Consider the following 27,703-nt stretch of genomic DNA (forward strand, 5'->3'; position numbering starts at 1 on the left):
CCTCTGATTTGTGCACATGATTCATGCAGATGGCACACACATGCATTATTCATTCCTAAAGGCATCTCTATTCTGTTTGCCACAGCAGGCATTGATCCGCAATAGGGGTTATAATGCAGTAAAAAGAATAAAACAGTCAAAGGTCAGTGAGGACTCAACACATAAAATAGTTTAGAATGAGTGCTTAAGCATAGTAAGAACAGAAAGCTAAACAAAACTATGGGCAAAATGGAAGAGGGGAAAGAGGGAATGGAGACTAGCTGAGAGCATACAAGGAGAGACCGAGCTTGATATACCGTGTTTCCCCCAAAATAAGACGCTGTCTAATATTTTTTTGAACCTTAAAATAACTGCTTGGTCTTATTGACATGCGCTCTAAAGCCCGATTGGGCTTATTTTCAGTGGATTGTTTTATTTTGGGGGAAACAGGGTAGCTCCATTACTGATGGTACATTTGCTCATATAAGATGGGTGGGCTACCTTAGGTAGCTTTCTTTCAAGGCAATATAGGTAGTCCTCAACCTATGACCACCACTGACCCCAAAATTTATGTCGTCAAGTGAGAAATTTGTTAAGCGAGTTTTGCCCCATTTTATGAATTTTCTTGCAACATTTGTTAAGTGAGACACTGCAGTTGTTAAATTAGTAATATGGTTGTTAAATGAATCTGGTTTCCCCATTGACTTTCCCAGATGGTCACAAAAGGGGATAACATGACTCTGGGACATTGCAACCGTCATAAACATGAATCGGTTGCCAAGTATCCGAATTTTATTCATGTGAACAATACTGAAATGGTCAAAAATGTGAAAAATGAACATAAGTCACTTTTTTCAGTGCCTTTGTAACTTTGAATGTCACTAAATGAATTGTTGTAAGTCGAGGACTACATATTCAGATTGAAGACTTGCTTTTTTTGGAAGAGACTTTGAAATGTTATAGTTCTGTCCTTTTTCCAAAATAAGAACTCACCTCTCTCTCCGGCTCCAGGCCAGTTGGACTAGTTATTTCTTCTACATAATTAGAGGGAAACCACAATTGTTTCTTACCCCCATAATCTCCTCTCCACCTGAAAAAAATTCAAAGTTCATGGCAATATGTACTCGTTTCACAGCAATGCTCTATTACATACCAAATACGGTTATCAAAATTGAAATTGGTGGCATTAAATGTAATTGCAGAACTTATTAAACTAATTGAATAGAGGAAACACCAACAGTGAAGAAGAGAGCATGTTGTTCTCTGAAGAATGTAATGCTCAAACTAAAGGGGGAAAAAATCTTAAAGTCCCCCTTTCTATTGTGTGTAGAAAATCATTATCCTATCAAAATAGTTTGAACTCAAGTTAAAGTGACCATGAACTTTAAGCTTAATTCAAAACAGGGTCGGGATAAATATTAAGATATAATTAGGAAAGAATTTGCAGTGCACAGCAGAGAAACTATATCAGGGAGAAGTGGTAGGTTAAGAAATAACAAAGCCCATCACTTCTTTCTACTGACTTTAACTCTTTTCTAACTACTTTTTAGTAATATGCCAGTGGTCCAGCAGCTGCACACAAGTGATTTTGCTGATAAACATGCCTTTCGCTCCCTGCAAATTATGTAAGCTCATTTTACATGCTTCAATCACATATCAAAACAAACTTCCATTAAATTAATATCAAAAATGGAGGGATCATCAAATCTTTTATGGGGGAGCATAAGAAAGATTTCATTATCTTCAGAACAATAGCTATACCCACCAGCCTCCTTCTTGTTTTTCTACATTTTGGATGATTGCATTTTTTGTAAAGGTGAGCTCATCTTCTCGCTGTGCTTTGTAGTCAAACAAAGCTTTGACGGCGCACTAAAAGAAAGGCACAAGAATGAGGCAAGGTAACTATGGCAATAATTGAGATGGGTGTACCTATCCATGAAGGTGAAGCAGTTTTGCTAAGGAATTACAGAAGAATCCATGTGTAAAGGTACTTTTTTCCATCTACTTTTGACAGGATGAGTGAGTGTGTGTGTGAAAGGGAGATGGGGAGAAAGTTAACATTTCAAATGGGATTTGTCAAGATCTCTAACAAGAAAGCCACCAAAGCAGGAGTGGGTTCCACTTACCTTCATTGCCGGTTCGTATCGCGAACTTTCGCGCATGTACTCTTGCCCTGCTCGCATGTCTACTCATGTGATTTAACTTTTGTGCATGCTCAGAAGGTGGATTCTGCCCAAAACACAGCTGAGGAGTTGATCAGCTGTGCTTCAGGTGAAGAAATAAAGATCAGTAATAACCAGGGCGGCAGGCAGGTTATTTCAAAACACAGAATGAAGAGAAGCTACCCAAATACAGGAAAATCAGCCGAAAATTCAGAAAAAAGACTGGCACAGACAGAACCAAATGTGTGAAGCCAAAATTACATCACCAGCAGGTTGCCAGGGGTAGGCAAAGTGGGCTCTTCTATGACTTGTGAACTTCAACTCCCAGAATTCCTGAGCCAATCATGCTACCTCAGGAATTCTGGGAGTTGAAGTCCACATGTCATTGAAGAGCCAACTAGGTTCACCCCTGGTTTAGGCGACCTGGTCCAAACTGAGAGGAACCCACCCTTGCAACAAAGGTGTATTACAGGTAGTCCTTGACTTATAAACTTATGATGGACCACCAAAAGTTAGTATATGTCCCAATCCTGAAGATCCAGCAACTGTTCCCTGTACCTGACTGCATTTTGGGTACTTGACAACTAGCCTGTCTTTATAGCCCCCTGCAATCACATGGCCCTGATTTACTATGTTTTTGCTGGTATTTACTATCCTTTTTCAGGAAAAATGTCCACAAACAATAGACTTGCTTAACAACTATGATTCACCTAACGGCCATGAGAATTCACCAAATCACAACTGCAAAAAAAATGTTTTAAAATCAGTCAATAGTCCTGCGATCGCCCACTTTGCAATCATCACTACTTATGAACATAATGGGTAGCTCCATTACAGTTATGGGTCAAGGGCTATCTCTAACATGAATATAACTTATTATTATTATTATTATTATTATTATTATTATTATTATTATCCGGAAAGGAGCGGCATTCAAATCCAATAAATAAATAAATAAATAAATATTATTATTATTATTATTATTATTATTATTATTATTATTTATTAGATTTGTATGCCACCCCTCTCCCTCATATATGGACGCACTATCTTACATTGTTTTTCTTGGATTTTGGGGAGCGGTAGGTATTTTTGTTAATTATGGTAACATTACTACTTCTAAAATAACTTTTAACACAGTTTAAATATGTGTTAAACTCTATATGCATGGCTTTCCTATGTCACTGATTTTTGGCAACTGATTCCATTTCAGGTTTAATGTTTACTGCTGAGGTCCCTCCAGTCCCATACACATAAACAAACCACATAGTTTTATTAGTGTCTCTGGGGTAGAAAAGTGTGACGGCATATGTACAATATAGTAAACTAACACTTGCAGAAAGAAAACATTTAGAAAAATAACATGCTGTTCTATTTTTAAAACCCTTTAAAAAATTATACAAGAATAGGGAAATTACTGCACATAATTCAAATTCATTCCTGCTTCTGCCAGCTGGTAAATTTCACTGTGCTAATTAGAATTAGAATATCATCCATAACACCAAATCTTTCTAATCAATGAAACCAAGATCAAAGTTATATATTTATATATTAATGAATAAAATCAAAAGTTGGGTTTGGAGTGTGTTTATTTTGTACTTTGCTAGGAAGATTTGGAAGTCAATGCTCCCTTTTCTTTCTTTTTTTTCTTCCCCCTTGTATCTCACACCCCCTTTTCCCTATTCCCTTTCCCCACCCTTAATTTCCTTTTTTTCCCCTTCTTTGTATTTTATATAAAATAGAATTAGAATATTGTATCATTGCGATTAGAATTAGTATATTATTATTTTTAATTATGATGAACAATATTCATAGAAAAGCTTGATGCAAATTAAAACTATAGTGTTGAAAACGTGAGTTTAATACCACCTCCCCATAAATTCTCACAAATTACTGCTATTGCTATTAGGTCTGACACTGAGCACATACAGGTATCTAAAACAAAACTTATAATTTCTGCAGAAGGTCTTAAAGACTTGCAATCCTGGTAGAAAAATTCACTAACTCTTATTATATTATAATAATATATAAGAATATATCAAGATATCAACCAAGGAGTTAGGGAAAATACCTTAAAGGTTGGCATAGGGTTGGCCTCCACATAAAATCCCGGATTCCGTCCTTCATATAAGGCACCATAATCTGGTTCCTAACAAACACAAATGCAGTACAATCCGTTGTACACTTTCATTTGCTAACTATTTAGACAAAATTACTTAAAAAATTATTAATCATTTAAAGAGAAAAAACAGAATCTAGGAGGAATAAATCCATGGCATGAAAATTGGCTGGTTGATTTTGGGACAGTCACTCTCAGGCCAATTCAACTTAGAGTAGTTGTTGTAGGAGAAAGAGTATTGGTTGGGTTCATCACTTTCAGTTATTTATACGAGTAATAAAGGTAGGGTATAAATAAATGCCTAAATAAAATAAAATAAGAGTTTAAAAATCCCTCTGCAGAAAGAGGAACATGGCCAGTTATCAGATTAGGAGAAAAAAATAAGGTCTCTTGGGTACCCAGCCATAACATGAAACCTCCAATTAAGAACATCAATTCCAACAGTGAAGGGCTACCAAAATTTTTACTACCACACTGTGGCCGTGGCTTATGCAGGATGCCCTGCATTTTCTTTCAACATCTTTCAGTGCAAATTGGGTGCTCTGGGGTGGAGCTCCATTTTCATTACCCCACTGCGTCCGTCGTCCCCCCCGGGTTCGGGCAGCAGCCCACCCCTGAATTCCAGGAAGTGATACTCTAAAAACACCAAGTATGGTCCTAACTACAACCCAGAAGAAAGATACTAGTGCCATACTCACCGCTGTCCCAATCTTCTCCAGTGTTTCTTCATTAATAGGATACCTCAACTTCATTTTGCGGTACAATGGATGTTTTTCATAATAGCTGATTAAATCCACCAGGCTGTCAAATTCTGAATTGCCTAAGATGATTGTCTGACCCTCCTGCTGCACGCGGCAGTGCTTGATCTTCCCTTCAGCCCTAGAAGACAAAAGTACAGGCCAGCAATTAATTTCTAAATAACCATGAGATAATGGTTAACTAATACTGCACATAGACAGGCAACAGTTTGTCCCCCCCCCCAATTTTTTTTTATTTTTCTCCACGTTCACATAAAAATTTATCAATTTCTGACATGTATATACAGTATCTTCCAATATTACATACAAAATTTTCCATTATTTCATAAGCCAACAACTTAATTGATCAATTTTCCCTCTGCTTAACCAATTCCAGTCTGTCCCTTTAATTCTTTCTTGCACTCCCCCTCCTTCTGACTTTCCCCCCTCCTACCTACTTTCCCTTCACTCCTCCTTAACCTCTCTCTCCTTCTCTTTCCTTCTTCTCCTCCATTTCTACTTCCCCTTCAACTGTCTAATACCTTTCCTAGAGTGTCTTCAAGCAAAAAAATTTCAAATAATAAAAATCTACTTTAGCAGACTGATGCTGTACAATCAACTTTAGAGTCTAAAACAAGCAAACAGTTCATCTTGTGCAGATATATGAATGAATCAACAGAACTTGGGCAAATGTACTCACCGAAAAGAGATTGCATAGGAATTTGACTCACTCCTCTTGCGCACCAAAAAGGCTCCATCCCGGGGCACCCTCATTAGCATGCGCTCAGCTGAATTCCGGGTGAGATTAGCATGGTACCATCTGGGAATAAAAATATATTAATGTAGGTTATTTCCTAGGCAGCAATTCTTGATAAACACTTGGATGCTAATTTTGCTTCAAGAAGAAAAGAAAAGAGAGAGAGAGAGAGAGAGAGAGAGAGAGAGAGAGAGAGAGAGAGAGAGAGAGAGAGAGAGAGAGAGAGAGAGAGAGAAAGAAAGAAAGAAAGAAAGAAAGGGGTAAATACTAAAATACTAGACTGTTTCTCTGCAGGTTTTGAGATATGGTTGATCTCCAAAATTATTGGATTCAATATTACAAGCCAAGTCTTTTTTTTCTTTTTTGGCCCTTGTAGAAATGCAAAAACCCGTTTGGTCAAAAAGTCAGAAGCAGGTCAAATATGGATTGTCCTACAGGCTCTGGATTATCAGTTGATTCTACTTCAACAAAGACATTGTAAAATGTTGAATTTGTGCCAACATTAAACAAAATCTAAATGTTAACCGGTATTCCAAGTTGGCATGCTTAGTTACCACACCTCTACACTTAGTGATAGTGAGAGAGGTCAGGAGGTAGATAATTAAGACACCAAAAACAAGAAAAAATGCATGATTCTATGGCTTATTCTTCATTAGAAATAAGTAACAAGAGTTATATCTTCACCAGGCTAAGGATAGCAGATTCTGTATGAGAAAAATCAACTTATTTTTCTTTTATATCATGATCATGGTATCAGTAAATATAACCAAGAAGGCATACTCAGTTAGCCTTCCTTGGTTGATTATGAAGATAGGCACTGATAGAGGGTATCAACTTGTTACAAATTGATTGTAAAGTTTTATTAAATGTTATTTTATTTATTTTATCATTGGATCAGATGTTTCAAATGCTCTGAATGCTCCTATTACATTTTTAACTTTTAAAATAAATTACATTTTAAATAGAAAATGAAATGTTCATGCTGAGAACAGGCAGTCCAGTTGTATTTATTTAATTTAAAATAAGAAATGAAATGTTCATGCTGAGAACAGGTCAAATGGCATGGAACTATTACAAAGATGTATTTTATTTTCTGAAGCAAAATAGATTAAACCACTATGCTGGAGGGCAATGCAATCAGTGGCACAAAACAAGAACAATAAAGGGCTGATTTAAACAACAAATCTTCACTCAATCTGCTAAATCCAAACTTCAGCACTCCCAATTAGTACTAGAAATTTACAGACAGAATTCTATTAGAATTGAAGGACTAAATGTTTACTTGAATTGATAAAACTTTAAAAATGTGTCTCAGAATAATGAAATAAGAGAAGTGGCTGCAAGAAAGAAAACAATTGATTCCACCCAGAGCATCTCTTTCCTACAGAAACTTGTTTGGCACCAACCATAAATCCTTTCAACACTAAGCAGACATGGTTTGATTTTTATCTTTTCTGCGCTGTTTCTTCATGGCATTTTATTGTTTTATACATTTCTTTTTGCCTTTAAGGGATTAAGAGACTCTGGCTGTCCTAAGTAACTTTGTAACATGGCACAGAACTCTGAGTATGATTGCAGAGGAGAAGTGGAGGAGGGGGAGAGGGAGAGGGGGAGGGAGGGAGAGAGAGAGAGAGAAGACACACAGAGAGAAAGAATGTGACTCTTTCATTGGCTTACTCTTTGCTCTCATGTGCATTTGTCTGGGGCACAGGTTCCGTCAACCTCATTTCAAATTCATTACATCGCAGTGGCACTTGCTGGTAATGAGTAATGAGATCATAGAGGCTATTGAATACCAGATTATCAGTGAGGAAGAATTTGGGGCTGCCGGCATCTTGCCGAGAATGGATCCGGCAGTGCTGCACTTTTCCATTGCGCCTGCGTAGGAGGAGGGAGGAAGAAGATTAATTGTGCTGCCCTAGACAGTGGTTACCCAAAGATAAACTCATAATATTCAATGTACATTACTTTCCAGTGGATATATTTAGAGTGGCAGTCTAAAAGTTTGTATTTTTTTTAGTATCTTATGGTGGATTATGTTTGCCCAACAACACTAATTATACTGCCAGAAAATAAATACGAGAGGATGAGTCAGGTAATGACTGAGCTTTGCATATTTGGTAATCCAATACCTTACTTTTTTTCATTTAGCGGTGTGTGTGGTGAGGAGGGGGTGGGGGAGACAGACCTATTCCGCTTTCTTGCAATGAATTCTTCTCCATGTTCCTCAAGGCATTCTTAGGTGTTTGTGCAATGCTGAAAGTCTATTTCATTTCCCCCCAAAAAGGAGAATAAAGTAGCCATATGTATTACAAACGAACCTGCCCAAACTACTGTAATCCTCAGAGTATAAGACACACCTTTTTCACCCCTAAAAAAGGGGCTGAAAATTTGGTGGGACGCAGGGGAAGAGCCTTTTCTGTGGCGGCCCTGGCCCTCTGGAACCAACTCTCCCCAGAGATTAGAATTGCCCCCATCCTCCTTGCCTTTCGTAAGCTACTTAAAACCCACCTCTGCCGTCAGCCATGGGGGAATTGAGATACTCGTTCCCCCTAGGCCTTTACAATTTTATGCATGATATGTCTGTATGTGTGTTTGGTTTTTATATTAATGGGTTTTTAATCGTTTTTAGTATTGGATTATTATTGTACACTGTCTTATTATTGCTGTTAGCTGCCCCATGTCTCTGGAGAGGGGCGGCATACAAATCCAATAAATAAATAAATTAAATAAATACTCAGAATGTAGCTTCTTCAAAGCTTTCATTTTTTCCAGCCCTAATGATGTGCTAACAATTCTCCTGTTTTTTTTCATTGCTACTCCCTCCAAAGAAGGTTTTTTCCAACCCTAAGTCTTTGCAGACTTTTTAAAATGACTGCTCCCTCTGAATGAGTTTTTTTCCAGCCCTAACCAGGAGATAAAATAATGTGTTGAAGCTGACCAGATTAAGGACGCTAGCCAGATGAATACCTGGTGGGTAGATTCCACCCCCCCACTATTTTACTTCCAAAAAACTAAGGTGCATCTTATAACTCTGAAAAATATGGTAACCATTAAAAAGGGGAAAACCAGCAAAGCTTTCCCAGTATAAATCAGTAGCTCCTACCCAGACCAACTGTTGACTCAGAAAACTTGCCATCAGAGATTCAAGAACACAACTCTTAACAACTAATTTTACTGCCAATATTAGAAACGACCAATATACTGGAAACCAACAACAGCAAAGTGTAGGACTGAAGCCATGAACATTAGCCCCAAGGTTTAAATTTTAAATCTTCTTCTTCCATTCATAAATCTTAGAGGACTCAGAGCTGGTAATTTCTCCACAGGAAGAGCAGTGCACAGTCACCGAATTAGGCTTCTTTGGATCCAGCTTCTCTGCTTCTGACTTTCCCTATTCTAGTCCTAGTGGGGATCTTTTTTTTTCAGAGGAGTCTGAAGAAGCAAATCCTCCTGCTGCTAGAAGTGAATGTGTAGGAAACTTTTAAAAAATCTCTATAAAAACAGAGAGGTCAACAATCAAATGCTTTACTCTTTTGCAAAGCAAAACAACCACCTCTACTTTTCTCTTTGAATAAAGCCTTTTGTTTAAAGTGGTTGATTTTATGATAATCTGCAAAAGGTTTCAGTAACAATGCTGTAACGTAAACATTTGCAAATTACTACTGCAGTGGACTCTGTCATTATTTATTGGATAAGGGATAAATTTAGATATTGCATGAAGTACAGATAATGCAACAAGAATGAGAATAACATCCTTCGATTTGGCATCCTTGAAAATATCCTTGTAGTTGGGTCCTTTTCCAACCCTTACTTACCAGGAAAAATTCACACATAATTTCCTTAACAGGCACAAATTCTTTGGATCTCATAGATGCAGAACTAATTATTGTATTATTCCCCTATTGAATGTGAGCATTAGATAACAATTTCATGTCCAAAGGATTCTTACCAGAATGAAAGTGTGTAATCACCAACAAAGGTCTCACTTTCTCGCACCAGGAATGAGCCATCAGGGGCTCCAGTGTCTACACAATATTCCATTAACAGCCTCTCTGCTATGTGGCGCCCATCACGCCCTGCTCCCAGTTTGCCATGGAACCACTTTTCAGTGGAATGGAGTTCAGTGCTGTTGCTTGTCTGCCATAGAAATGAAAAACAAGCACTTGATTTAGTAGCCTACAGACCAAGAGTGGCTAAATCAGGAGGTAGAAAGACACAATTATATTAGTTTGGAAGGAGATAAATCTCTCTTTTCCAAGTGTAGACATCCAAAACCAAAGTTTAACGCAACAGGAAACTTTCCCCGCTTTCCCCAAATACTTTCATTCTATTATTGCACCAGAGCATAAACAAACAGATAGGGCTCAATTCATGTATCTCTTGCCTCCAGGCAACATGCAATGCTAACATTATAATTCACTTAAAGCAAACAACAAACCATTTTAGAAAGTTGTATAAAGTAGCCTTTTATGTTTATAACTCATAATTGTTTCTGGCTGGATGCACTATCTGGAGTTCTTTCTTCTCATTCTTCAAAAGCAGAAACAAAGGAGATTCCTTCAAAGATTTTCTTTCTTAGCCCTTATAAGCAACCCCTCCTCTAATAAACTTACCAGAAAAAGGGAAATGGGATTTCCAAGCCTGATGACAGGAGAGCCAGCCAGCAAAATCCAAAGCACTGGGGCTTGGCAAAGTTTTGGATTCAATTGGGAAGAGCTGATTCACATTCATGTGAATGCAGCATTTAATGACTCATTAAAAGCACCTGCATTTGTTTCTAGGATTGCATAAACGCCATGGAAGGTCTTCTACATGCCAGGGACAAAGGCTAAGCTGTTTTAATGAGTCTCAGACAAGTGTTGCCTTTGTTCTACATGTTCTGAACAATTATTTCAAATCAAATCAAACCTGAAGCCTCAAAGAGTTCTGCAAAGCACAGAAAATCTTCTCCAGCCCTCCTTCTTCTTAGTCCTTTCATGATTGCAAGCAGAAAGTATAAACATGCCCTTCTTCTAACCCTTTCCAGACTGACGTTAATGCTAGCTTTCAACTTCATCAGTGTTAAGTGGAAATATTACAAAGCTACATTCTTCCCACAGGAAATTCAAGATGGGTAAAACTAAACACATAGCTCCTTCCAATTCAAGAAAAAGTAGATTTTTCCAGATTTCTTCCCATCAAAGACTAAGAAGAATGAAGATATCCAACTCCTTCTCATTAGGTCATAAAATCATATAAATGCAGAACATATGGAACGGGAGAGACCTTATGAGCAATTTAATCCAACCCCTTGCTCAATGCAGAAATACTGTAGAGAAAGCCTTTCTACCTCTGCTAGAAAATCTTTAAAGGGGGTGAATCTACCACTGGTCTAGGCAGAATGACCCATTAACTTTTCCTACCATTAAAAAGTTCTATAATTCAGGCAGTTTGCTTGCTTAGTCTTCCACTGTATCTTTTCACGTACCTCCTTTTGCTCTTCCTCCTCTTCATTTCCTAAATCACTGGTTGTCTCTCCAGAGTAATAGATTTTACTGCTGGTCAAGACAAAATAATGAGGATTCCAGTCCTGTAGAAACATACATCAGTAATTAAGTTGATCCTGGAATAGTCTCCTTCAAGGACAAAGCTTTATAAAGTTTATACAATGAAGATGTATGACAATAGGAGAAAAAAACCATTATGCAGATACTCTCATGAATTAACTTCTAAACACTGGTTGTTAAAAATGGAATGTTCAATCCAAATATTGATATTAAAACTAAGAATTGTTTGATACCTTCCTCAAATAAAGTTTACAAGTCTGAAAACTAGGGGAAATACATAACTGTTTAATTTTACAATGGGCAAAGAAAATGGATTGTAGTGAAGTTTCTTTAAAATCTCCTTTGAGTAGAGCTCCCACCCCGCAACATTCTGTCCAAATAACTACCATAAGGAATAAGCTTGACTGATTTATAACCAAGCCAGATATGTGTAAATATCATAATTACATACTCCTTTTCTATTTCCTATCTAAGCTTGTTGTTTTCAGACTGATAAATCCTTTGAGCAGAAAACCATAGTCTTGAATTATGCAGCATAACTGACAAAGTTCTCTTTCTCCATGGGCCAATGAATGAAAAACCTGAAACCAACTATCCACCTGTTTAGAAAAAAAAAACCCTGAACTGCTTCAGTTTGTAAAAATAAATACTGTAAATAAAAACTAAGCACATGCCAGGAATTATTCAGGGTTATTAATGCTTTATGTAATCATGTAAAAAGCTTTGCTTCATCTGAGGCTAGTACTACCTTTTTGCAATAGCTTTATATCATTCTCACAAGTAAGTCATAGGCGTTTTAAATCCCAGACACATTTTTACTGAAGCAACCTGTCCACATTATACGGCAACATTTAAGAGTATTGACTAAGGCAAGCAATCTTTTCTCTTCTCTGTCTTTCACTGTGGCAACCATAGTTCCCTCTAAGCTGAGCAGTGAGCAATCGCTCACTTAAAAATCATCATCAACTCAGAGTTTTCCAAACCTGCCCAGAAGCCGAGAGGGAAAGAGTGAGAGGGAAGGAGAGAGAGAGGAAGAGAGGAAGAGAGAGAAACAGATAGAAAAAAGAGAGGAAGGAAAAGAGAAAGAAAAAGAATGGGAGTAAGGAAGAGAGAAAGAAAATCAAAATCTAGTTTGAAACTAGCTGAACTATTTAAGTGGCATTTTGATATTGATAGAGTTGCCCTATTATGAGCTCACTGTTATAGACACACAGTACAGTATTTTATTTTGAAATTCTCTGAGGCAAAACAGGGTGGGTTTTTTATTTGTTTGTTTGTTTGTTTATTTATTTATTTATTATTTCTGTGCCGCCCAGTCCCGAAGGGACTGCCGCTCAGACACTATACTTTTCCACCCCCCCCCCCAAAAAAAAATTAGAGGGAACACTGGTGGCAACCCATATTATAATGCCACAATTAGGATGCTGTACTTGAAAGTGGCAGGAAAAGCTTTGCATGAATCTCTGAAAAATTCCGACATTTTCAGCAGCCCTATCAAGTTGAGGCCATTGATCAGGACACAGGACTTTATCAGGCCAAGAACCTGAGCTAGGCTTTCAATTAAGCACTGCAAGCTAAATCAAATAGGCAGAGCTGAATCAAAGAAGTAGAGCCACAACAGCATTAAGGTAATTGATTATTATGATTACTGAGAGCCAATTCAGTGTAATAGTTAAAGCTGTGATAGTGCAGTGGTTAGAATGCAGTATTGCAAGTTAATTCTGCTGAGTGCTGACTGCCAACAGTTTGGCAGTTCAAGTCTCACCGGCTCAAGGTTGACTCAGCCTTCCATCTTTCCAAGCTCATTAAAATGAGGACCCAAATTGTTGGGGGCAATATACTGACTAAATGCTATTATTATATTAAAGGTACAGGAGTCAAAACTAGGGGATTGTGAGTTTTAGTCCTGCCTTACTGGGTCACCTTGGGCCAGCAATTCACAGCCTGGAAGGAAGTAGTTGGCAACCCATTTCAGACAAAGGATGTCAAGAAAACTGCAAGCAGGCAGTCAAAAATCAAAACTGATTTGAAGGCACAATAATAATATAAAATTTTTAAAAATGCAATATTTTTAATTAAATTAAAGCAGGAGATAATTTTTGTTCTTTTTTTCTAGGCCAGAGATATGGGACAGCATACTATTGATCCACTGTCCAAAAGTGCAGCTGTCTGCCACATAAAAAAATACAATTGTTAACACTGGGGACTCTGGGGACTATATTCAAGGATTTTCAGAAGACCTAGTCCTTAAAAAGTTATGCAGTCTGTATTAAAATTATAAAGTAAATTGTATCCAGGTTTGGCAATTTCTGGGGCACTGAGCTCCAGATTAGGAGTTATATATGGCCCTAAAACAACAGTTTATGTAAGATTGTACAAATCAGTCAACTCCAAGTAACAGTTGTTGTTGTTGCAAAGTCATGTCCAACCCATCGTGATCCCATGGACAATATTCTTCCAGGTCTCCCTATCCTCTGCCCCCCACTCCCGCCCAAGGCATTTAAGCTGATGCCTACTGCTTCAGTGACTCCATCCAGCCACCTCAATCTCTGTTGTCCCTTTCTTCTTTTGCTCTCAATCTTTCCCAGATTTAGGCTCTTCTCCAGTGAGTCTTTCCTTCTCACTAGGTGGCCAAAATAACAGTAATAATAAAGCAATACAAAGAAACCCACGTGGTTGATTGGGTCTTCCAGATATAGAATTCCATTCTTTATTGAGTTGCTGATGTCATTCTCCGAATACACTGCAGATGATGGTACTTCTTCATAAGCACTGCCTTCAGCCAGTTTCTTATGCTACAGCAAGAAATATACATGTCAAGTTATTTTAACAAAGTTGTAAAAATCTAGACTGGAATTAGGAGAGGGCATGTATTCCACTGCAAAATTAACTGTACCCTTTTGTGATTTTATAAAGTCATTTGTTTTTCCCATCTGAGCAAAGTTCTTTCTGATTTGGACTTTTTTTTTCTGGTATCAAGTAAATCTCTCAATTCAGCCACTGGGGTAACTTTGAATCTACCCCTTCGTAGCAAGGTAGCTTCACATTTCCCCCTTACAAATCACTTCTTTTTCACTTTCTGGGCAAATGTTCACTTGGTGAAACAATAATACAGAGAAGATGGCAGTCCCTATTATTTCTGAGCTCTCTTATCAGATAGCTTCCAGGAAGAACTGGTTGGGTTGTGCCATTTCTTAGCATTTTGAAGCTTGTTAGTGTGGTGAACATTTCAACCTACATTTGAAGGACTGATTAGAAATAGCAGCAGTACGGAAATGCCCTTAGAGCTGCCTGCTTTTTTATGCAGATAAATATGAAATTTCTCCAACAAAAATAATATATGCTCTAAGCCAGTGAAAACTTCCCTGATAAAAATGGAATGGGAAAAAATGAAGTGGCTTTTGGAAGGCCTAATGAAGTAAAAGACCTGTGGGAATGCTGAAGATCTAAAATTAGCAATGTTTCCAGGTTGGAGAGGGTTCTACATTTCATTTTAGTGTAACTACAAGGCATATACAATTATAAAAATGTTATTCTCTAGAGACCTTTTCCTGAGAGTCAAAGTATTTAATTTCTGTTTGGATTTTCTGATGCACTTGTTTCTCCTGAATATTTAAAGGATTCATTTACGTAGCAGTGCCAATAACTCAAAAGCCCCACGTTAAAAAAGGCTGCCTTAAAAAATAAAAACTAAGGAAGCCATTATTTTTTAATTTCATTTGTTATGCAGAAAGCATAATTGTAAAAGGCTGGGAGGGTGTTGCATAGGGTTATTCTAACAAGAGTTATAAATGTGTCATACTTACCTACTTAATCGTTAAAATGCAATACTGACTGATGTATAGAGCAGTTTTGTAGGTCTCATGTACATCACAAAATGTCTACTGCAAAGCCAAGATTTATAGCATCCCTACTCTTGCAGGATAATAACTGTTAGGATCCTAAAGACTGGGTATTATGAAATAAGATGTAGTAATGTGTGTGGGAAAGAGGGGGGGGGGGGGAGGTTAAGAAACATCAATACTTATGTATGAGCCAAGGTGGCACAGTGGTTAGACTGCAGTACTGCAAGCTACCTCTGCTGATTGCCAGCTGCCTGCAATTTGGCAGTTCAAATCTCACCAGACTAAAGGTTGACTCAGTCTTCCATCCTTCCCAGGTTGTTGCCGATTCTGTAAACTACTTAGAGAGGGTTGTAAAGCACTATGAAGCAGTATATAAATCTAACGTGCTAAGTGCTATGTGACCTTTTACACAGACTCAATTTATAAAGGCTACAAAAAGAGCTTACCTTTATGAGAATCTTTCTCTTCAGCTGGTTTGGAGACGGCAAACCATCAGCAGAGATATCTACTGGTTTGGTTAGCAGCATGTCTCCAAAGACCTTCTTAAAATTCTGAGCCATATTCCTCTGCTGGGCAATGCTGCAATGGTCTTCAATGGATAGGATAACAGGATAACTTAAAAGAAACAAAATCATTAAGAATAATTCCAGGTGCTGGTTGCCACCTCTAAACCCTCTGATGGTCTGGGGTCAGGTTAATTGAAGGACTGTATTTTCCCAGTTACATCTTCCTCACCCACCAGAGTGGAGAGGCAGGGCACATTACAAGGCTCCTCTCTTAAGGAGATCCACTTAGCAGGACCAAGAAAAGTCTTCTGCATGGACCCTCCCCCTGGAACATCCTTCAGAGAAAATATTGGCCCCAAGCTTATAGTCTTTTGAAAAGCCCTGAAGACGTGGTTTTGCCAATGGACCCAGGGCCAGGATGACATGGAACACATGAAGTGGTTTTATTTTTGTTTTATTTTTAAATTCAAGGTTTTATTTCTGTACATCACTGGAGTCACCATGAGTTGGTAGCCATATAAATTTTCTTAATACAGTATATAAATAGAATTACAAGTATATTGTAGCTCAAATTTTCAGAGGGTTTATTTTTAGAGGAGGATTTCTTTTCAAGGGATGTCTTATTTTGGGGAAACACAGTATACTATCTGCTATCATGCCAATGCAACATTTTACTTCACATACATATGTTCCAGCCTAGCACCGAAACAATACTTTATAGGCAGGCATGGGGTGCCATATAATAAGTATTTAGGGCTCAAGTATCTGAGCTAGGGAAAGGCAAATTTCCAAACAACATGGTTTCACAACTGACATTTTACTTACTCAGAAGTTACAAAAGCATGCTCCTTTATGGTGGTGAGGACATCAGAAAACTTAATTTTTGTAGTTAATGTGTGTCCATGATAAATCACAGGCATTCCATCAGGACCATCCCAGCAATCAACTGAAAAAGACAGCCAGTTGAAGTATAAGTTGATATTGGAATTAATCTTAGATAAAATCAAGCTGCATCGAAAGAGAAGTATAAATAGTTTTCTTTTATGTACACTGAGAGCATATGCACCAAAGACAAATTCCTTGTGTATCCAATCACACTTGGCCAATATAGAATTATATTCTATTCTATTGTTTGTCACCTAACAATCCAGGTACAACATATTTCAATGAAAATGTTTTCCTTATTTCTCTGGAGTGAAAGTGATACCGCAAAGGAAGGCATTTCAAAACAGATTTGGAAAAGTACCTGCAATGCATTGATAATACCCTAGTTCCGTGACACTAAAAGAGTGCCTTTCATTTCACGGTCACAAGCAACCATTCCTTCAGAGGTCTCTGATCAAAGAACTCTAGGCAAGGTTTTTATATATATATATTTGAAACTGCCTTTATTTTTGACTATCTATCTAGTTCTTTTAGGCCCTTTGGAATGAACTCCCTTGGGAGATAAGTACTGTCCCCTCCCTCCTGGCCTTTCGCAAAGCTTTGAAGACCTATCTTTGCCAGAAGGCATGGGGGGCCATGAGTATTGAGAGCTAACTCCGTCCAATGCTATGAGTCACTAGGCCCAGCTTGATGAATGTGGATGACTGTGTTTTAGGATAAATGTCATTTTAGAATTTTTTAAGGTTTTTTAATATTAGATTTCTTATACACTTTGTATTGTATTTGTTGTATGCCACCCTGAGTCAGTTGAGAAGGGCGGTATAGAAATATGAATAAATGAATGATTCAATGCAATCTATTTTAGCCCATAGAATCTCACAAAATTCCAGGTAGACACTTTCACATCTCTTGCAATCTGAGCTTTTTAACCGGAATATTCAGTGAGTAGAGTGTACACTCCACTACACTCTTGATCTAACCTCCACTGATGCGCAATTTCTTTTACGTTCAATATGAGATCAACCTTCCCTGATCCTTACTAGGCAGATGAAGAAAGAAAATGGGAAGAGACCAGTACTTACGCTCAATACAGCGGCATCCCATCCGCAGGCAACGAGCATAGGCTTCCAAGGAAGACTCACTTGAGAACTGATCTCCTGTCAAGTATCTACAATGAAGGGAAAGTTATGAACATAAAAGCAAGTTGGGTTGGATTGTCACAACATCAAAAAGACAAAGCAATAGCTCAAATGCAACACATAATTTATCAGCAACTTCTTCATGTATACTATACAATCAGAGTGTACTAGTCTCTGACCCAGATTTATCTCCATCAACTGCTCAAAGATTCCCCTCCACAGTATACAGGTAGTCCTTGACTTATGGCAGTTCACTTAGTGACCACTCGAAGTTACAACGCACTGAAAAGAGTGACTTATAACCAGTGAAGGGCTCCCCGTTATCGGCACTGCCGGTACACTCCCAGTGACCGGCATACGTGCGTGTGTGGAGTGCATTCCAGAGTGATATTCGGCTTCTGTGCATGCGCAGGAAGCAAAATATCACACAAGGACGTTCATGCGCATGAGATTTTGTCAATTTTCAGCAATTTCTTTGCTTCTGTGCATGTGTGAAAGCAAAAAAAACACTGAAAATCGGTGAAAACTCTTGCGTACAAGCCAAATCTCATGCGGGGGCGCACATACACGTGTTGGGGATATAGAGATGCGCATACATCTCCATTTTTCCTACTGGGACAGTATATTGGACCATCCATGCAGCAGCCCACTACTGTTCATGGCCATTTTTCACACTTATAACTGTTGCAGAATCCCATGGTTATATGTATTTACATTTGGATGTTGGCAGCTGATGCTGGTTATGATGGTTGCAGTGTCCTAGGCTCATGTGATCACCTTTTGAGACCTTCTGATAAGCAAATTCAACAGGAAGCCAGATAAACTTAACTGTTACTAATTGTAACAGCTGCAGGAATTCACTTAACAAAGGTGGCAAGAAAATGGGGCAAAACTCAACAAACTTCTCACTTAACAACATAAGGTTTGGGCTCAATTGCAGTCGTAAGTTGAGGGCTACCTGTTCTAGGGTAACATTAGATGCTTATATTCATCTTAGCCCTACAGTGCTCCAATCCAAAATTTCCTCTCCTTTCAGAATAACACAATGAAGTCTCTTTATGTAATTATGCGTAAACATTGATTCTCTTAATCTAGAGATCCTAAATTACTGAATCGTGTGCTGACCTCTGCTATTAATGGAAAGCAAAACTCAACAGGCAACCCATGATTTCCAGAGATAGGGAAGACAGTGCAATTCCAAGAATTGCATTGTTATCCCAGAAGGTTCTTTTCATACAGTTTTGCACACGGTTAATGGTCTCGTCTCAGAGCAAATTACAGACAGGAAAAACCAATTTTTCCATTACGTGTTATGAGAGGATGAGATCCAATAATGGGACAAGGGGTTGTTCATGTCTTCTGGGCGTATGGCATTAAACTCCGAGTTCCAGATGCTGTTCTCTTTGGAAAACAGGAAGGTGAGAAACTGTACAACAAGAAGAGAAAAAAATGGAGGTAGGAAATGGGAGTTGAAAGATGGAACACTAAACCCACAAATCTCAGCTGTTCTTTCAGACTTGCCCCACCTGATTCTCCCCAGATGTACTGGATTACAGATCTCATAGTTTAGAAAACATGCTAAATTATGATGCAGGAAGGGATTCTGCTTGAGAAAAATCTGATATGGACCAGTTAAAGTTTCTGGATGGTCTTCAAGATCAATTCCATGTAGAGAACACTGCAGTAATCCATTGACTAGGGCATAAATGACTATCTGAATAGCCCTCCCAATTTAGGAAAGGACACAACTGGCCCACTGGACAAAGTTATGCAAATGCCTTCATAACCAAAACTGACATCTGCTTTTGAAGGATCTTTTGAGTCCAGGAAAAACTGGAAAGCACACCAAAACAAGAAGTATAACCCCATTTGAGGTCAAAGAGAGAATATATCTAAATCTGGATGTTGAAATATCCATAGTCACTAGGTCTTGTTAGTAATGAGTTGGAGGTTCTCCCCATCCAAATCCACACAACCTCCATGTACTGAAACAAATCTTGACAGCATCAATTTTCTAGTCAAAAGTCAAAAGATACAATTGGGTATTATATCAGCATGCTGATAATACCAAACATCAAACTAGCAGATGACCTCAACCAACAGCTTCATATTTATTTGTTTATTTTATTTATATTTCCTATTTCTAAACAGCCAGAAAAACGAGGTGTGAGAATATAAGCATGCAGTCTGAAAACAAATTTGCCAGTAACTTAAAAACTGTCTGGAACAACTACATCCTACTTTGTTTCAATCTCAAAACTGCACTGTCCAAAGGCCAATTGTTTAAGAGGTCCTTGGCTTATTTAGGCAGACCCTTTGCATCTGCCTTGGAGAATACTCTAGATATGATAAGATTGTTTGCTAGATAACATTCCATGCAAATACTACACTTTGTACTAGGTCTAGAAAACAATAAACCCCGAATCAACTGCATGCTTTCTATATAATTATCTATGTTCCACCTCAAACTAATTATCATTACTTATAATTTCTAGGACTACATAATTGCCCAGCATTATTACAACCAATTAAATATAATTCCAGCAATTACCAATGAGAAGTCTTACCTTTCTTCTTAGAAAAGTCAAAGTTGCAACTTATTTAACATTTTAAATTGTAAGAAAAGACCCCGGAGGGGGAGGGGGGGCGATAATTTGCTACAATGTTTCTTTCCTGCCATGTATGGAATTGTCCTTTATAACACATTGCAGAATTTACTTACTGCAATGTAGTGTAGAGAATATTTGGGAATTGTAAAAGCTAGCTGCTTTTATTAATCTTGTTCTATTTTTTTCCCCAAGTGAGATTGAGAGTCTTACCTCATCTGAAGAAAAATAAGGTTCTTCAATTACTCTCAATGGATCTGACAAGAAAGTAAACATAAAATCTTGCACCAAGGAAAGGTCTGCAGCCCAAAGCTCCTGTGTATGAGGATGGAGAAAGGTGGAGTTTGAGAAGCCAGATATTCTATTCATTACAGTCTTCAAGCTATTTTGTAAACATTCCCTTTTCCCAGCCTTATAAATTTATTTATGTATTTGTTTATTGATTGATTGATTGATTGATTGATTGATTGATTGATTTGCCGTCCCTGTCCCAGGACTCGGGGCGGCTTACAACATATAAAAGAAACAATGTGAACATCCTAATCCAATTAAATTAAAACTAGTTAATCTAAAACTCCCAATAATATTAAAATCAATCATTACCATTCACACAACAAACATACATTGCATTCATCATTCAGGGGGTTAGAGTCTAATAGTCCCAAACCTGGCGGAATAAATGAGGCTTAAACGGGTGGGAATGGTACGAATCTCTGGGGGGAGTTGATTCTTATCTGATCCCCATGCCAGTGATGGTGAACCTTTTTTTCCTCGGGTGCCGAAAGAGGGTGGGTGGGTGCTATTGCGCATGTATGAGTGGCCACAGCCATAATTTAATGCTTGGGAAGGGCGAAAACAGCTTCTCCCACCCACCTGGAGGCTGGAAATGGCCTGTTTTCCAACTTCTGGTGGGCCCCAGTAGGCTCGTGTTTCGCTCTCCCCAGGCTCTAAAGGCTTCCCTGGAACTGTGGGAGGGTAAAAACGCCCTCATCTCCCTGGTGGCTCCTGGAACCCAAAAACGCTCTCCCAGAGCCTCTTTGAGCCAAAAATCAGCTGGCTGGCATACACATGCACATTGGAGCTGAGATGAGGCAACAGCTCATGTGCCAACAGATATGACTCTGCATGCCACCTGTGCCACCCGTATCATAGGTTCACCATCACTGCCCTAGGCTGTGGCTGTTCTCCTTGTCCTTGTGTCTCCTAAAGTCATTCCCACGTATTGTTACAAAAATAGCCCAGTTACAATGCCTCTTTTGATTATATAAGCACATGGCAAGCTCAAGCTCAATCTTTTAGCCTATTAGGACAGCAAGTTGCTTCACAAAATCATACAACTGAACTAAGTACAATCTATCTTGTACCTCTGCATCTATTTTTTCTGTTTACTACCTAAGAGAGGAAACCCAACATTTCTTGTCATTCCACATTGTTGCCTAGGGCTCACTATCAAATCTATCAAGCTCCTTTAGGATCCTGTCTTTTGAAGTTTATCCACCTACGCCACACTTCCAAAAGCTTTGGGTCATCCTCAAGTTTGATGAGTGTCAACTCTATCCCTTCATTTAAGTCATTTAGATTTTGATACTTCCTCCCCCATGGATGGCCTAGGAAAATACTACTTTTTAAATTTAACTTGCATGTGTCAGGTGGTTAGTATCAGGGGCAGGTTCCTCTTACCTCCTCCTACTGGTATGTATGTGCAGAGAATGGAAAATTGGCAGAAAATAAGAAAAATATGGTGGAACGCACGGTCTGGCAATGACAGCACTGTAGCCGTCGCACCAAAATTGCATCATTGGCAGGCCACCACCTCTGGTTAGGATGATTAACTTTGAAACTTAAAGAGATGAAACTGATATAAAAAAACAAATAATAAAATGCCTCTGCCTAAATGGTGTAATGCCAGATTAAGATTCAAAGTGGGTACTGACCAGCTTAGAACATTTAAGCACTGCATTATACAAGCTCTCATATTGTTCAAATTACATATATACAATAGCTTTTCCTGAAAGACTGAAATTTGTTTTCTATATTATGACCTTCTCTTTAACACTTTTCAAAACATTTATAAATTAAAATCTAATCAATATATCAGAGCACAGAAATTCTCTATTAAAGAAGAGTGTCCCATTTCATAACTTAATCCAGACTCCCAGAAAACAGAGTAGTTGAGCAATATTTGTAAGAGGCAATGGCAAATCATTTCTTAGTGATCGCTAAGAAAGGCATATTCACATTAATGACCAGAGATCAATTCCAGCTTAAGCAAATCTTTTATCTGCATCAAATTTTGGTTCTCACTCTTTCACAACATTAGTGCATGAATGGTGTTTCTTTCTCTCTCCCTCTCTTTCCCTCCCTCCCTTCCATGATATGAACTTACCATTTGGTATTCTAGCAAAAATGTCTGGAACTCTGACAGAGAAATTCTGTTGTATTCAGATCTCTCACCACTGCTTTAAGATAAAGTGCAAGATAAGACAGGTTGGTTAGAAGGCAGCTGCCATTTCTCAAAACCAAACAAGCTAAAATATACAGAAATACTGTTTACATATAACTATCATATATAACATGAAGATGCAATGGTAGATTCGGACAAGAAGTTATGCCAAAAATAAATCATATTACAAATTAGTGTCATATTTAAACAATGCCAATGCCAAAATATGGCAGTGAAAGTAACAGATAAAGCTTGATTATTGATAGAGTTCATTCCTTTACACCAGGGGTCCCTAAACTTGGCAACTTGTGGACTTCAACTCCCAGAAGTCTTAAAGTTCCCACGTTTAAAGACCTCTGCTTTACACTGACTCTATCAGGGAAAATTGGGACAAAAAACATATTGATATAAAGGATTACTGTTAGACAGCATCACACATTTGATACCAATAAATAACCAACTTCAAACACAAAGTTCATTAAAAGGGACACAGAACTTACAAGAATAGTGAACAAAAGCTGAACTTTGTTATTACAGCAATTCATTAAAAAGCAAATTAATTTGCATAAACGTTGCATTTTGCTATCAGACATAATTCTGTAATGGCTGGCATCAAATTATTAGAAAAAAGCAGCTCGTCTCAGAATTTGAGATTTTATAGTATTTCCAAACAGATCAATATAATAATATACAACCATACCATACTGTGCACTGAAATAGAGAATAAAACACTATGAATGCATAACCTGTGCTTTGACTAATTACTAATGATTATCAGCATACTCTCATAGTTCCAAGCCATTTTAATTTCCACCTCAGCCCCAATAGGAAATAAAGCAGTTTACCTTTCTAAGAATGGAGCAGCCATCTACATAGAAGAAACAAAATTTAGTCATTGTGCTTTCTAAATTTAAGTATCCTATTTCAAATAGAGGAGTAGTAGAGGAACTGCAATGCTGTTTCTAACAGAAATAATAAAGCCATTTCCCCCTGTGTAGTTTACAAAGGTCTTGAACATACCCTTCAGGGACTCCTAATGTACTATCATCAATCTGCATATATGGATTTTTGCATATGCACATGAAAATGTGAGTGAATGTGCATGACGGTACCCACCTCTAACAAAATATTGCTGTAAGATAAAACTAATGAATGTGGACTAATACATTTATTTGTTCTTTTTTAAAAATATCGTCAGAATTAAGATCAGAAGCATCTTACTCCTTTCTGTGCATTGTACATCAAGCTCTGGTATAGTTGAACAAATTGTCCGTAAGTGATATCCCCATTTCTCTGTTCCACATCCTGATAGTAAAGAGAAAACAAGTTAACATAAATCTTAAAATATACTACTATTCTGTCATATACGAGTGATTAATTATCTCATTTGTGAAAAATAAAGCACTCACTTTTTTCTTGCACCATTTTATAAAAGAAGGGAAGGGAAGAACTTTTGTGTTTTAGCAATGGATCTTAAATGTACAAAGCAGAGGTGCATTTTCAAGGTCTCTTATCATCTTTCCCCAATCTTCCTTAACTTGCTTTGGCCATGTGGGCTCAGCAATTTGGGATTTCAGGGTAACATACATAGAAAGAATTCTAGATTGGGAAATACTGGTTTATTTAGTAATAAAAAGAAGAAACAGTCAGATTCAAGCATACCCTTGGCCAAAGAAGTTCCCCAGGTGATATAGGAGGCTGTTATATTTTCAGCAATTCCTACTTCGTATGGTTAATTGTGGGATAAATGAGGGAAGACAGCTCTTTGTATCCCACTCTGAGCTCTTTAAGGAAAGATAGGCTATAAATCTAACAGACAGACAAATAAATGCAGAAGATTCTAGGTTCAAACTCTCAGTAACAATGAAGTTCTTAATCTGAGTAAAACAAAACTATTCTCAATAGATGGGTAAATTTTATAGGGTGCACCAATCTGAAATCCAAATGTGACATCCAGAAGTTTATTTATTCAATTTTATTTATTCAATTTTATGCCACCCTTCTCCTTAGACTCAGGGCGGTTTACAATATGTTAGCAATAGCACTTTTTAACAGAGCCAGCATATTGCCCCCACTATCCAGGTCCTCATTTTACCCACCTCGGAAGGATGGAAGGCTGAGTCAACCTTGAGCCGGTGATGAGATTTGAACTGCTGACCTACAGACCTACAGTTAGCTTCAGTGGCCTGCAGTACAGCACTCTGCCTGCTGCACCACCCTGGCTCTTAGTTCTAATCCAACTTTAGTTATCAATCCAGTTGGGGGACCTAATGCCAGTCATACATTCTCAACTCTAAGAAGCAGGCAATGGCAAACCATTTCTGAAATTTGCACAGAAAACTGCAAGGACTAGACCAGGCAGTCCTCAGGCATCAACGACTTGATGGCATGATAAATAACAACAACAACAACAACAACAACAACAACAACAATAATATCATCATCATCATCATAGGATAGTATGTCAACCTGCAACTTTTATCAATGTGTATCAAAACTCTGCTCATATAAACAGGGAGAAGAAACCAAATACTTACTGATAATCTCTCTCTTAGAAATCTCATGTTGGGGACACGGTAGTTGACTTGAGATAGCATGTTTTTTAGGTCTTTTGCAGAAATCCTAGATTAGCGAGGCAGGGGAAAAAGTATAAATTAATATTTCTGTATTTATGCATTGCCAACTTATAAAATTCTCAAAATTGCTTTAAAGACTGAGAATACCATAAAACAAACCAAGCATTATTATGAAAGGATAAAAGCATTTCTTCCATTTCACCCCTCAGATGATGTACCTGTCAGCCTCCTGACACAATTCAGAATGGTTGTTAAGAGTAGCCAATGTTGGCCTCTTATAAGGCATGAACTCCTAACCTTGCCTGTTATTCTTCCATAGATTCTGACTTTGTGAGATTACTATGGAAACTGGATTTTTTAAATACGTTTTCTTCCAATTGTCTGATGTTCCAACTGTCAGATTTAAATTGATTATATTTATATATAGTTTTCCAAAATTGTATGCTTTTTTTCCTTAAAAATGGACAAAAACACTTCAAGATAATCAGTGAATGGAAAAAATAATGGGACAAAACTATCAGCAATCCTTGAACAAAGACTATCTTGAAGTATTTCCAAAATTACAAATATTGGTGTGGTTATTAAAACCAGCAGTGTCAGATTGTATTACTTGAAAGGAAACAATCACTGTAATTGTTGTGGTTCTTTTCCAAACAATTCAAATTATTTCAAAATGAGCATTTCCCCCCCTTTTTCCTCAATAATTGTAGAAAATGAGGTTTGCTTTCTTTTTATTTTATATATTACTTTCTTTTATTTTATATATTATATATTACTTAAGAAATGGGTCTCTTTTAAATATTATAAACTGTATGGACTTTAAAAAAGCAAAACAGAAAGAAAATTGACTCATTTGAGCTGTGGTGCTGGAGAAGTCAAAAAACATGATGGCTGGACATTAATTATCAAAGCTTGACATCAGTCAGAGCATAGAAAAACTCAAAGAAACAGTGCAAGATCAGAAGACTTGGCCCATGAAATTGCCAAGTGTCAGACTCAACTGAATGAATAACACCACCATCATCATAATTGCCACTGGAGTGTAATAAATTGTTTCTTAACTTTTTCAAGAAAGGGTATGTTTCTAGAAGATCTTCTGAAGTTCAATCTATGCTTAGCAATGAGAAAACCATTCACAACTGAGAGACTTCCCTGAAAACCAGTTATCTTCCATGATTGATCTCCCCTTGCAGTTTGCAGCACTTAAAGAAGAAACCTTAAATTGCAATGTTTATTCATGAGGGGTCATCAAGCAGGTCCAGGCAGTCATCCAGTGTGAGAAAAAACATCTCCAATCAGTCTAGAATCACTGCGCTTTTGTGGCAGGAATACAAGCAAACAGTGATTTAAGATATTTCTTTAAAGATCTGTGCTTTGAAAATGGTTAGATTGAAATCATGCTTTGCTGACCCTACCCACACTTATGGAAGCAAGGTATAAGAGTCTCCTTGACAATTAAATTGCACAATTGTTTGGCAGAGATCAAATAACAGTAGTAGGCTTATGACTCCTACCCTAGGTAATGGCCCTATCAATGCCTAGATAGGGCAAAAACAGATTCCCCCGCCCCCTGGAGGTCCTATGGAGGTCAGAAACAGCCTCTTTTCCAATTTCTGGTGGGCCCATTAGACTTGCATTTCATCTTCCTCAGGCTCCAAAGACTTTCCTGGAACCAGGGGAGGGTAAAAACGCCCTCCCCAACCTGCCCGGAGGTCTCTGGAAGCCAAAAACGCCCTCCCAGAACCTCTGTGCAAACCAAAAATCAGCTGGTCAGAACACACATGCACGTTGGAGCTGAGCTGGGGCAACAGCTCATGTGCCAGCAGATATGGCTTTGCGTGCCATTTGTGGCACCCATGTCATAGGTTCGCCATCCCTGCTATAGACCATCACATAAGAACATAAGAAGAGTCATGCTGAATCAGGTTAAAGCCCATTGAGTCCAGCATTCTGGGTCACACAGTGGCCCACCAATTGTCCGTGGGGATCTTGAGCAGAAAGAGAAAGCAACTCTCCCTTTCCTCTGATCCCCAACAAATGGTACTCAAGGGAATCCTGCCTGCCTCAACCAACATAGAAGTGGCACATGGGCATCCATTTCAATAACTACCAATACACATGGCATACTAATCTGTCTAATTCCTTGAAGCTATCTAGGCTGACAGCTGTCACGACCTCTTCTGGAAGTGAATTCCATAAACCAATGACCCTCTGGGTGAATAAATATTTCCCTTTATTTGTCCTCACTTTCTTACCTATGAGCTTTAGGGAGTGCCCCCTTGTCCTAGTATTGTGTGATAGAGAAAAGAATTTTTCTCTATCCACCTTTTCTATCCCATGCATGATTTTATACACTTCGATCAAGTCACCTCTTAAACACCGTCTTTCAAGGCTGAAGAG

At 38.0% G+C, this 27,703-nt stretch overlaps 1 protein-coding gene across 4 annotated transcripts in view; it reads right to left on the reverse strand.

Moving 5' to 3' along the window:
* Positions 1–27,703, reverse strand: part of PLCG1 (phospholipase C gamma 1) — a 114,629-nt gene that overhangs the window by 26,007 nt on the left and 60,919 nt on the right. For 2 of the 4 annotated variants that reach the window (XM_070744737.1, XM_070744735.1), the window contains 18 exons: positions 25,265–25,349; positions 23,949–24,032; positions 23,573–23,595; positions 22,671–22,740; positions 20,498–20,599; positions 18,986–19,104; positions 17,622–17,707; positions 16,480–16,600; positions 15,595–15,763; positions 13,976–14,098; positions 11,225–11,326; positions 9,707–9,894; positions 7,432–7,632; positions 5,698–5,817; positions 4,959–5,139; positions 4,213–4,290; positions 1,745–1,848; positions 973–1,069 (listed from right to left, as the gene is read on the reverse strand). In XM_070744737.1, coding sequence (XP_070600838.1) covers positions 973–1,069; positions 1,745–1,848; positions 4,213–4,290; positions 4,959–5,139; positions 5,698–5,817; positions 7,432–7,632; positions 9,707–9,894; positions 11,225–11,326; positions 13,976–14,098; positions 15,595–15,763; positions 16,480–16,600; positions 17,622–17,707; positions 18,986–19,104; positions 20,498–20,599; positions 22,671–22,740; positions 23,573–23,595; positions 23,949–24,032; positions 25,265–25,349 — 2,053 coding nt within the window. Of the gene's footprint in view, positions 1–972; positions 1,070–1,744; positions 1,849–4,212; positions 4,291–4,958; positions 5,140–5,697; positions 5,818–7,431; positions 7,633–9,706; positions 9,895–11,224; positions 11,327–13,975; positions 14,099–15,594; positions 15,764–16,479; positions 16,601–17,621; positions 17,708–18,985; positions 19,105–20,497; positions 20,600–22,670; positions 22,744–23,572; positions 23,596–23,948; positions 24,033–25,264; positions 25,350–27,703 lie in introns of all 4 variants that reach the window. The other 2 variants (XM_070744736.1, XM_070744734.1) reach the window with 1 other exon arrangement.

This window comes from Erythrolamprus reginae, chromosome 3, assembly GCF_031021105.1.
Source record: "Erythrolamprus reginae isolate rEryReg1 chromosome 3, rEryReg1.hap1, whole genome shotgun sequence".
NCBI classification, from domain to species: Eukaryota; Metazoa; Chordata; class Lepidosauria; order Squamata; family Dipsadidae; genus Erythrolamprus; species Erythrolamprus reginae.